This window comes from Phaseolus vulgaris, chromosome 8 (genome assembly GCF_000499845.2).
Source record: "Phaseolus vulgaris cultivar G19833 chromosome 8, P. vulgaris v2.0, whole genome shotgun sequence".
NCBI classification, from domain to species: Eukaryota; Viridiplantae; Streptophyta; class Magnoliopsida; order Fabales; family Fabaceae; genus Phaseolus; species Phaseolus vulgaris.
Window position 1 is genome coordinate 9,435,669 of NC_023752.2, and position 12,743 is coordinate 9,448,411.

Below are 12,743 nucleotides of genomic sequence, written 5' to 3' on the forward strand. Positions count from 1 at the left end.
CCTGAAGTCATGCCAAGTTGGCGCGACTTGCCACGACTTCTGCCACGTCAACCCCTAAAGTCATATATATATTATTTCTATTTTTTTAATTTTCTTGTAAAATTTTATTATTTATATTTTGAGTAGTAAGTTATGTAATGTTTAAAATTAATTTGATGCATAATTTTCTAAGGGTGTTAGTTTTAAACAATAAAAAATTGAATAATTGTGTATAAATCATGTTTGACGGTAATGTAATATATTAATTTGGTTATTAGATTAATAAAAAATATGAAAAAATTGTTATTGCATTTGGAAATAAATAGAAATGAGAATTAATTATTTGGAAAATAAATAGAGAATTGTGGGGAGTTTCAAGCTATACGTCTGCCTTGTCCACATGTAATTGTTATTTGCTTATTTTGTCATTTACAACTAACGACATTTATCGCCCCAGTGTCTCCACAATATTTCCAAACTTATGAGGTCTAATTTAATCCATAAAATAGATTATTCAATTCTACATAAACAAAAAAAATGTTCATATTGTAGAACCGAAGGTCATAATAGAAACAATTATCCGCACAAACAAGCTTGATAATAAAACAAATTTCAAGTTTGATTATTAATTTCCTCATTTTCTTTACCTAAATATTTATACTTTCATAAAAAAATTATTTATCAATTTAATTTCAAATATTACATAACTTATAATTATAATTAAATAATTAATATATATATATATATATATTTAAAAACAATAATTTTTTTTAAAATATGACGTGGATTAAGTTGTGCCAACTTGGCATGACTTTAGGTTGACGTGATAGAAGTCGTACCAAGTTGGCACAACTTCAGGCTGACGTGACAAAGTCGTGCCAACTCGTGCCAAGTTGACACGACTTGCCTTATATTTGTAATTTTTTTGAAAGCGACCCCATTTTGATAAAAAAAAAAGTTTCCATGGTGGTAAAAAAAAACCGAAAACCTATTTTAATTGTAGAGTTATTTTTGCATTCAACTATCTTTACAATAGATTTAAGGAAACTATTGTCCATAGGGATTTAAGGATAAGCAATATTTGTGTTCATGACGACATGGTTGTTAAGAACTTCTTTCAATAATTAATCAATATCAATTTTTACAAAATAACCAAAATCCCTTCGAACGAGAAGAATGCTCATTCGAGTTTAATGATAAATTAGTCTTTTTTTAATGTCATTACTAATTAAGTCATTAAATCTTTAAACATTAAATCTATTTTAGTTTCTCTAATATAAAGTAAACCTGTGTTTATTCCTAAATTTAACATTAATCCTTGTTTGAGAAAAAAAAATGTTGTAGACCTTGTATTTCAAATGCTATTTTGGTGACATATTATAACTTATTTATGACCGTTTATTTTTATTTTTTATTTTTATTATCAAAATTTTAGGATAACAAAAATAAATAAAATGTGATAAGTTTAATTTAAAGACAGATTCTCTATTTTTGAAAATAAGAGAGTTATATGCATTTTAATGAAATTTATCAAACGAAGCCCATTATGTATTTAATTTTGTTTATATTCTAATATATTTCTTTATTACAAACTCTAAATATAATATAATTTATATATTTAAACATATTTACTTATTATAATATTGAAAATAATTATCTATTAAATTATAGATTTGGATTCCTTGCTCTTTTTCTTTTCAGCTTCAGCAACACTCACTGCGCTAACGCGTTCTCTCTATTTCTCTCTCTCTCTCTTGTTCTGCGATCGCCGTTTTCACCATTTCTGGTATTTTTTTTTGTATTTGTTTATCTTTACTCTTTATCCTGCAATTTTTATCTCCCCGCATTCTGTCTAAAATGTGTTGAAAGTTTTTATTTATATTTTTAAAATTTCTGATTGTGTTACCATCTCACTCTTCTTGTGGTTTCTGAATCGTATTTCTCCATGCCAATAATCGGGGTTTTTTTTATAAACTTGACCTTCTAAAACTTTGGAAAAAGTTAAAGTAGATTCTCAACATTCTGGAAAATCTGTGTGCTTCGAAATAAAATTACGATTCGGTAGATGAAATTATGTTTGCACTTTTTTACGGGTCTCAGCTTAAGTTGAATGCTTGATTTATTGAATTGAACGATGATTTATTAATTAGGAAATTCTCAATTTTGTCCTAGCCAAGAAGGCAAAAGCCCTATTCCGGTTCCTGAGAATCCACGAGTTTGAGCCGCATCGGTCTTTCTCAGGAACTAATTTGTTTAGTGTATTAGGGTTAATATGGTTAGACATATGTGGTTGCTCCTTAAACTAGTGTGAACTTTTACATTTTCTAGGACTAATATTTCTTCCCCAAATTTTTAGGGCAATTTTAGGGATTAAGATCTGTTTCTTTTAAAGTTTGATGGAATTGATGTTAGGATCCAGTTTCTTGGTAGGAGACTTGAGTTTCACATTTGAAGTATGGGATTCTAATGCGAGTTTCACTTTTATTAATATGGGAAACATTTGTATGTTCTTTTGCTTTGGACTTATTATCCATTCTACTTGTCAGCTTTAATGCTATATGTGTAGTCCCTGCTTCTGAATTTCTTCATACTGTAAATTGTGATATTTTGAAATTAAGTTTATTGTGTTGTGTGATTTTGTGGAAGGAAGACTTGTGTGTGCTGTCCCTTTATTTGCTGTCTGGGCTGTAAAATCTTTCAAATGGTTTTTGAATTGACTATTGGCTGTACCTTTCTGGATTGCTGACATTTTCAGAGTTTCTAGGTCATTAGTCATGCATTACTTCCACATGTCTTCTGAGGTTTATTCTCATTTTTCTTAGCATGTATTTGTGTAATTCATGTGATTTTCAGAATAATGTTCTTACTTTTTTAATAGAAGAGTTAAAGCTCCCCAACCATTGTTTGTTGCTTCAGAATGCCACAATTGTTTGTTTGGAGCTATTGATGTGATAGACTGTCTCTGAGATGGATGACTGAACCAGGGTTCTGTGAATTTATGGTCATCTTTCAATCAGTCTTCTGGTAGTGGAGATGTCTATATGGTCTAATATTTGAAATTTGAGAATCTGGTTTTTGCCTCCTATGAGGAGATAGATTTTACCTGCAGCTTGAAAATAATTTGAATAGTCATCAATGACCATCTGTATCCACTCTGAAATCTTGGTTCTCTTTGTTGTTCTATCTAATATTTGCTTCCATCCAGAATGTACCCCTTGTCCCGTCCCTTGTCTTTCAAAACCCCTCTAACTGTTTTTAAAGAACTAGCAGTCTTGATCATTTCAGGTTCAGATTTAAACAATTTCTTTTCTTCATTAATTTTTAATTTGAAGGTTAGTATCAAAATTTGCATTGATATCTCCCAAACTTTCTAGCCACTCCAAACCTCAAAACATCAGCACTGCCCAAACTAAATAAGATTTTCTTTTGTTTTACGGTCAACTCTTGTAACTCTGGTAACAACCTTTTATACTACCTCCACATGCAATTTTCTGGTTGTCACCAACCTCAAATGAATATGAATTTGTATTCTCTCTTATTTGTGAGCATTATTATTTTGGTTTGTATTCTGCTCCTTGTTGCTATGTTATTAAGTTGTTATTTTGATACATTCCTCTACTAGTTTGTTATTTTGTATTGAGCTTCCAATCTATGTAGAGATAAGTGTAACAAAATTAATCCATGGGTGGATTTCAAAAAATAACCATTGTCAAAAATGCATGAAGAAAGAGTTATTATTCAAAGTGGTCATTTAATCTATTCAAGTCAAGGTATTAATATAACAATCACTTAAATGGTTATCTTTCTGTTCAATAGGAGTGCCTTTTCTCATTTATTTTATTTTACCAAAGCTATACTTTACTCATTTCTTTACACTTGTTTTATTTGTTCTAACTGAACACTCAGATCAACATGTCTCGAAGATATGATAGTCGGACAACAATCTTCTCCCCAGAAGGACGTCTTTACCAAGTGGAGTATGCAATGGAGGCAATTGGGAATGCTGGTACTGCAATAGGGATATTGTCCAAAGATGGGGTTGTTCTTGTTGGTGAAAAGAAAGTCACATCCAAGCTGCTGCAAACCTCAACTTCCACTGAGAAAATGTACAAGATTGATGATCACGTTGCATGTGCCGTTGCTGGAATTATGTCTGATGCCAACATCCTAATCAATACTGCTAGGGTCCAGGCACAACGTTATGCCTTAGCTTACCAAGAGCCAATGCCTGTTGAGCAGCTGGTTCAATCTCTCTGTGATACTAAGCAAGGTTACACACAATTCGGTGGTCTCAGGCCATTTGGAGTATCTTTCCTCTTTGCAGGTTGGGACAAGAATTTTGGCTTTCAGCTTTACACTAGTGACCCCAGTGGAAATTATGGTGGTTGGAAGGCTGCAGCTATTGGTGCCAACAACCAGGCTGCCCAGTCAATTCTGAAACAGGACTACAAGGATGATATCACAAGGGAAGAAGCAGTTCAGCTTGCACTGAAGGTACTGAGTAAAACTATGGACAGCACAAGTCTTACCTCTGAAAAGCTTGAACTTGCAGAGGTTTTACTCTCACCCTCTGGAAAAGTCAAGTATCAAGTTTGCTCCTCCGAAAACCTAACTAAGCTGTTGGTGAAGTTTGGGGTGACCCAACCGGCAACAGAAACTGCTTAGGTTGTTTCATGTAATATGCTATGCCTAAACAGTGCATTTGGAACGTTCTTCCTTTCAGAGACTTCAGAAAATGTCCCAAATTTATTTCAGAGTTCAAACTTTAAGCATTGTGTTTCTTAGTAATGATAATTGCTTTAGTTCGTATTTATTTTTTATTTTCAGGACATTTATCTATGATATTTGCACCCCTTCCTTTCTCTTTCTATCAGTCAATTACAAATCTAGTATATTAATCGATAATAGAATAACGTTTTAGCGATTTCTTTACAGTTATGCACTGCACTTATATGTGCACAAATTAATTATGTGATCCATTATGCTAACATTTTCAGTAAATTGGGTTACTGTTCCAAATCAAAATTGTCAATTGGAAACAATTTTCTTGTAAGAAGAAAGGGGGTTGTTGAAATTCCTTGAAGTACTTTAAGAACAAGACATCTTAGTGTAGGACAAATATTAGAATGGCTCTTTCTTTTTTTTTGTAATTTAAAGATATGAGTTGTATCATATTTGATCTTTCCATGCGAGATTTATGTTCATTAAAATGGGAGGTAAAAGTTTTTCCGGCAGAGTCAAGCATATGTTATTTTAAAGGAATTTGTGAATTTGAATAACATGACACTTACATAAGTATGGCCATTAAAGAATGTAGAAGGTAAATCTCTCAAGGTAAGACTATTTTTGTTAGGATTATTACACTCCTTATCAACTTAATGGTAGGTTTGATAGAAGGCCCAAGATAGCAAGTTCTATTAGAAACAAAAAAAAATCCACAAGGTTTAGAAATTTTATCTAGAAGCAATGAGCTGTCACTTGAGTAAGAAGAATATATTTCTGTTATAAGGAGTATGATGATCTCTTATAGACTAGTTAGCAAAAACAATATAATGACTCTGGGTAGTTAAGAGGCAAAGAAAGAGATTGTAGAACTGTAGAAATTTTCCTTATCTTGGTAAAGTTCTTCTCGTAGCCACTTCCTCTATCCCATCCCTGGTTGGGAACAAAAATCACACTGCTTACACTACAACAACTACAACCATTCCACATCTTCTCCCTTCTCCTATACAATCATAAAAAATACAACTATGACTGTGACCCCTTAGACTACTTATTCCAAGTTGATCATTTTTTTTCCAGTTTTCTAATAATATTCTTTGGGATTCTTGTTTAAGTATGACTGCCTTTTACATGCGAGGTGATGCACTTAGTTGGTTTAAATGGATGTATCAAAACCATCAACTTAATGACTAGATCTCTTTTAGTCGTGGCCTTGAACTTCGCTTTGGTCCCTTAACATATGCTAATCATCGGGCCGAGTTATTTAAACTGTGTCAAAACACCATATTTGCAAAATATTAAAAAACTTTTGAAAAACTTTGCAACCGAGTGTTGGGCTTAAATCCTGAGATGATACTTAACTATTTTATATATGACCTACTTTTGAAGATTCACAGAGAAATAGCTATTTAGCAACCTACTTCAATCACCAAGCCTTGGGCCTAGCCAAGCTTTTAGAATCTAAAATCAATTATTCTAAACAGTCTTTCCGTTTTCCCCATACTTTATCCCAACCATTCATCCATTTATTGCCCCCACCACGTCCCTCTCATCCCACCACTACACCTTCACATGCAATCCCTTCCATCCCTATAATAAAACTAACATCAGCCCAACTTCAAGAGCGTAAGGCTGCTAGTTTGTGTTATAATTATGATGAATTTTTTTTTTAGGGCATAAATGCACAACCTATCATTTTCTTCTCTTACTAAGTGAAGATTCCCCAGTAGAAAACTCTATAGAGGACTACCCTAGCACCTTCCATATGACACGACCACATATACACCTACACACATTCACCTCTTCTTCCAAGCCTTATGCGGAGCTCCCTCATCCCACACTTTTACCTTTGATGACTACATTGCCCATCTTCTAGTTACCATTCTAATAGACACAAGCAGTTTCCATAACATTGTCCAACCACAACATTAGATGAAATGTTATTACAGAGGCAATTGACCTGTATGATTTGTTTATTGTTATGTAGTACAGACACTGACACTGATACGACACAAACACAAATATACATAAAATCTCTAAAATGTAAGACACGAAACACTTTATTATACAATAATGAACTATATAAATTTATTATAAAGATTTATGTGCATAAATATGTTTCAATTTTTTTTTCTGGAGCTCAAAGATGTTTTTCATGGCTGGTTCAAAAGGATTTGTTCCTTATTTTTATAATTATACTAAAAATTTATACAATAAATTTGAGTTTTTAGAAAATTAATGTATTTTTCATTTTTAAAATTGTATCAGAACCATGTTAGAATTATCAGAAATCGAACAAATATTTTTTTAATAAGACACTTCATCGATACGTGTCCTACGAGTGTTGTCATATGAGTGTCAGTGTGTTCGACACGGATACACCATTTAAGAGGAGTGTATGAACCTCATAGTATTGTAGTTGTATTTTATTTTGTACACCGAAACCTTTTGTATACCGCGGCCTTCAAGTTATGCCTTTTGAAATTCTAATACATGTCATTATTATGATGAGTATGAACTTGAGATCAATATATTTTTTGTTATTTCTAATCTATGTTGTCTTTCATCATCCCCTTTGTTATTTTTAAAATATCCACACACCCTTATTAAATTAACCCTGTTACGCGTAGGAATGTTTTTGAATATTAGTGGTGTTCCATAAACAAGTTAAAGGAGAAAGGAAAGTCCATGCTTTACAGTTTTGGTTGATTATAGAATCATTAAATAGATAGAATGAATGTGTCATTTGAACACATATATACTATTTTGCAAGCTTTCCATGTCAAACATATGTTATTGGTAGAAAATATAGGCATAAAGGAGCTCATTCCACACATCAGGCACTCCAGGGAGACACCAATGTATGCAATCTGAATAACTATTAGGGTTTGCAATCTGTTCTTGAGTTAGAGAATTCCACTGCTTCCTGTAGATAGAAGGGTGTCCTTCTTTTCTGTATTCTGAAAGTTGTGTGATGTTAAGAATTTGAACATTCAAACCTCTTGCTTTCAAATCATCAACCACATTCTCCACCACACGCATCATTTTAGGGTCAGATCCCTTGCCCCAATACCCTTCTTCTGCAATCATATCTGTCTCACTGAAACAATTGTTACCCTTTGCAGATCCCCATTCCTCAGCCCTGCAATTTTTTCTCAGTTACACATCTAGTATATTCATTCATTCTAGTAAAATTACAGAACTATAATTACTTTACTATATGTATATACTCTGATATGTAATTTTGCTCGAGTTTTGTAATTTTGCTCGAGTTTTGTGAGTAATGAGATATTCACTATAGCTAGTATGAAGCATAAATTTCAATATTCTTGGAACAGTTCGCTTGAAAAATCGTGATTTGAATTTGATTTTAAATTACTATGAATATTATGAATGAGTAGCATACTGAATTATTACTTTCTATACTGAATTTAACTACAGCTGAAGAATTGTTGTATTGTGATGACTGGTTATTGAAACTGGATTAATAGTAAGTTATGTGAATTGTGAACAATGGGGATGTTTGTGTTATAAATATATCGAACACAAACAAGGGAAAACTTCATTATCTGTTGTAAAAAAATGATTACAAAGGACCTTCTTAACATTATTTTTTGCATAGAAGCTGTACACAAATGTATGAAGTTTTGAAACCTGAATTAAAAACAAATAGTAGATGGTCATTGAATGAGTTCTGTACTTTATTAAAATGAGAATTGTAGCTGTATAAACCAAATTAATTGTTTCCCAACCAATAAGTAATCACTTAAATAAATAAAGATATCAACCAATTTCGAAATCGTTGATTAATTTTACGGATTAGTTGCAAAACAGTCAAACAGAGATAAAAGCGTTTTCCCATTTGATTACTACGTTGTATTCTTACACAATATAGAACGATCATTAAAAAATCTTCTAAAAGTTTCTACAAATAAAAAGCATCTAGCATCAATGGTATTTAACGAAAAAGCAAGATGATTTTGCTTTTCGTAGAATCAATACAACATATTTGAAACTTGAAATTTGAGTTTGAAAAACCATTTATAATTTATAATTACTTCTCAATGTTTGAACATGGACTTTGTTGGGAGGAGAGGGTTCACTATAGATATTTGGGATAAATTGGCCCACCCATGTGCATAAAATTGTAAATGTAGTTAAACACTTTTCAAACCCAAGTATTTTTCTAGATTTTAACTATTGAATCACATCTAATTCTTATTTCAGTTGGATTAATTCTATATACATAACTTAAAAAGCATAAGGTTATATTCTTCATGATAAATTAATATTTCATGATTATAAGATGGCATCACTTTCATAACTAAATACTCATGCATTTTGGGTTGTCTAATGGATATGGTTATGTATATGATCATGAGCAATGAAGAAATATGATAGTTTGTTATGTTGATGTGGATACCTTTCATGAGTGGGTGACATGCTAACGAAAAACAGTTGGGTCTTCTTACGATTGACATGGACTTCCAACCAATCGGACCAGGTTCTCAGGGCCATTTCATAGACTCTCAGCATTTCAACACCTTTGTATACACCATCTGGGTCTCCAAATGATCCCCACCTGCTTGTTCAATTAAAATTGTCACATTCAAAATCAATTTGTAAAGTGGAGTTAGATGCATGATTGTGTGATGAATAGTACAATACAACCCTACACAATCATGTCATGTGGTGGTTGGAATTGAAGTTGGAGCTGTTGGCATGCAAGTTGATGAAATGAAAGGAAGAGATGGTTAGGTTAACTGCTGCACTTACAGAACATTCATGATTGGCCTTCTCCACCACAGATATGTATTGAAAACCAGAAAGTCTGCATCAGTCCAATACTTAGCATGTTTTTCTATTGCCTTCACTCTTACTGTGCGTTCTACCACCCTATGGTTTACTGGATCATCTGAGTTTGATTCTACTAGTAGTGGGGACCAATAATGCTCAATACTCGCATTGTATTCCTTCATTACACATGTCAATTAATCATTTCAGCAACATAGACAATAATATTAGAATTTTTTTAAAGCACAATGCAAAAAAAGTACTTTTTGGACATAACACAAAAGTTTACAGTTAGTATTTTTCCTCTTAAATATTTTAGACACATTTGATCTCTCTTTCTAAGAAACCTTGATTTAGCCAGCTGGGACACTTTACCATCAAAATTTATAGAGGTCATATTATAAAATAAAACAGAGATAGAACAAAATAGTAAAAAAAACAAAAGATATGAGAATGGATATCTCTAATATTATTCTAGTAAGATAAAAGCAAATAATCTGAACATATACAAGCAGTACACTCATTCTAGGTTTGGCTAAAAAGAGAAATAATCAATAAATACTAGAATCATAACAAACAAAACAAAATAAAGGTTATTCAAATAATTAATATTAGGATCATTCTATAACTCTTATATTTATATCATTTAATAGGTCAAATTACTATGTTAACCGAAACCATTGCAAAAATCTAGGTTGCTGAATAACTTTTAGGATTACACATAATACCCGCAAGAAGTGATGAGGAAGTATTAATTTTTGTTGTAGCAACACAATATTTTGATAATGTCTTTGGGGGTTGTGTTTTTTTTTTTTATAGTGTTTGTTTGTTGGGGCTTGGAAAGTTAGTAACAGAAAGTTATTTATGGTCCAGACGTAGATTGTTTTGATGAATATAAGGTGATAGGTTATTAGAAAGATATATTTTTTTATAAGGATTGTGACATCCTAAAATATTTTATTTTTATTTATTTTATTTTTAGCTGAAAAAAATAATAATGTTAAAGTTGTTGCTTCACTTTGAATTTGTAGGTTTAAATATTGAAATACAGTTTATTAGTTGTGGAAATAAGGTTGCATGCATCTATTTCTGAAGGAAAATATGGATTCCTAAAGCTTACATAGAGAAAGCAAAAAGAGAACTTTTGTTGGTGGATAAATAATATGATGTGATAAAATGAGAAAGATACAAATCAATGAATATTGTTGAGTATTGAATGTATGAGTGTTTTTATGATTTATCTCAAACCCTTACGATGGTGAGGACTTACTTTGGCCTTGAAAATGTTTAGTGAAGCATTGGCAGTGGAATGCATGGATTTGAGGGTTTTGGGAAGTATGGAGTCAACAAGGCAGACCATGGAAACCCATTGGCCTCTAATGAGTGAATCTCCCACAAACACAAGCCTCTTGTTCCTTAGCCTTTCAAGCAATGCTGTGGCATTCAACCTTATTAACATACAAACAAACACATTCCACAATCCTCAAAAACATTCCCAAACCTCATTAGTCACATATACCATACACTAACAGAAGAAAAGAAAGTATTCAATGATCTAGACCATATAATAATTTGTCTATTATAAAGTAGACTTTAAGCTTAACTCAATCTCATAAAAATCAGCTCATGGGTTGAGATTTGCGCTCGTGCGTGGATAACATATTACAGGTGGTTCGATAACGGTCCGACTGAAATAGTTCTGATACCATATTACAAAATGGACTTTAAGTCTAACTCAACCTCATAAAACTGGTTCATGGGTGAGGTTTGCACTCACTTATATACAATGAAATACTTTAATCTCTACTCAACGTGTAATCTCTAACATTGTGTAAGGAGAAGAGAAAGAGAGAAGAGACACACCTGGGAAGGTCACAGTGGTGTGGCTGCCACCTATAATTTTGGTAACTCAGGTCTTTCCTTCCGAACTTCTCACAAGCCAATTGATCTGACATGAAGCTGCATTGCTGCTCTTTGTACAACGGATAAGATTCGTTATCAAAAACCCACTTACCAGAGAACAAGTCACACTTTGATGATGATGACGATGATGATGATAAGGAGGAATTACTAGAGGCATTTATCGTTGGAGATAAACGTTCTCTACCATGTCTTGCATAAATGGTAGTGAGAACTAGAAGAGTGGTTAAGATGGCTACAAGAGAATGAAAGGTGTTTCTAACTCCCCAAGAACTCCCTGCAACCATTTTCTGCTCCATTTTCATTTTGGCTTCTTCGTCAACATCCCTTCCTCCTTTTTGAAGCTTCGTTGCAATCGGTTGGTGAGAAAGGTTTGTATTCTAGCTTAGACAACTTGTCCACTAAAAGTAGTAGGTAGAGTATGATGCACTTCCAAGCTTTTGTTTTTCATATATATTCCACTCAAAATGGTATCATATAAGTATTTGATCAAGAAAATTATGTTAACAATGAAACCAATTTTAGGTTTAATATAAAAATAAACAAACTTAGTTAGCCTCATCATTACATAAATTCTTCTACAGATATACAGACATACTTGATCTGCTCCTAAAGTATACGGATTTTTCTAACTTCACTGTACTCGTAAAAAAAAATGGTGAAGTTTTACTTTACTTTTTATTATTTGTAATTGATAACAACGTTCAATCGAGAAAACTGTCCCAAAAATTAGAAATAGATTCTAAGATCAAGAGTTTCTAAGTAAAAGTGATTCATAAGAAAAATATTTAAACATGCATATAATTTGAGCAGTTAGAGATTCGAAATTTAGGTTTTGAGTTGCAGATAAATTAAATTAAGGCAACAGTTTTAGGTATTATTGTTTCCAACTTTTATATGATATGACTTAGACGCAGGCCCAGTTTAACGATAGAAATAGCTTTAGGTTGTGTTGTTGACGTTTTCACCAATCGATACATTGCTTGAAGTAAGCTCGAAGCCTCATTGTGCTTTCCACATAATTCAGATTAAAAATCAACTAACAATTATCATATATATAATATAATATTTCTCTACATTTTTTCATGTTGTAGTGGATAACAGATCAGATATCCTTCACATTAAATTTATTTGGTTTTGTCTTCAAACACACATGATCGACAGAGAAGAAAGAAAAGAAAATTGAGAGCCAAAGAACAAATCTTAGAAATGCACAACACAGTAAGTAAATTTTATGCAGTAATAAAATATGGCAAAGAAGAAAAATAAATAGAAGTTAATTAGAATAAAGGTTGTATTATATGAGGCTGATTGTTTAATGCTTTCTT

At 32.3% G+C, this 12,743-nt stretch overlaps 2 protein-coding genes across 2 annotated transcripts; one reads left to right on the forward strand and one right to left on the reverse strand.

Moving 5' to 3' along the window:
* Positions 1-1,647: 1,647 nt before the first annotated feature.
* Positions 1,648-4,792, forward strand: LOC137824183 (proteasome subunit alpha type-4-like). Its single transcript, XM_068629669.1, has 2 exons — positions 1,648-1,765; positions 3,886-4,792. The coding sequence occupies exon 2, from the start codon at positions 3,892-3,894 to the stop codon at positions 4,642-4,644; it is 753 nt and encodes a 250-aa protein (XP_068485770.1). The 5' UTR covers positions 1,648-1,765; positions 3,886-3,891; the 3' UTR covers positions 4,645-4,792.
* A 2,608-nt stretch (positions 4,793-7,400) lies between these two features.
* Positions 7,401-11,788, reverse strand: LOC137826784 (protein trichome birefringence-like 34). Its single transcript, XM_068632921.1, has 5 exons — positions 11,359-11,788; positions 10,766-10,943; positions 9,478-9,674; positions 9,125-9,283; positions 7,401-7,843 (listed from the first exon to the last, which is right to left on the reverse strand). Exons 1-5 carry the CDS (start codon positions 11,718-11,720, stop codon positions 7,495-7,497), a joined length of 1,245 nt encoding a protein of 414 aa, XP_068489022.1. The 5' UTR covers positions 11,721-11,788; the 3' UTR covers positions 7,401-7,494.
* Positions 11,789-12,743: the final 955 nt, after the last annotated feature.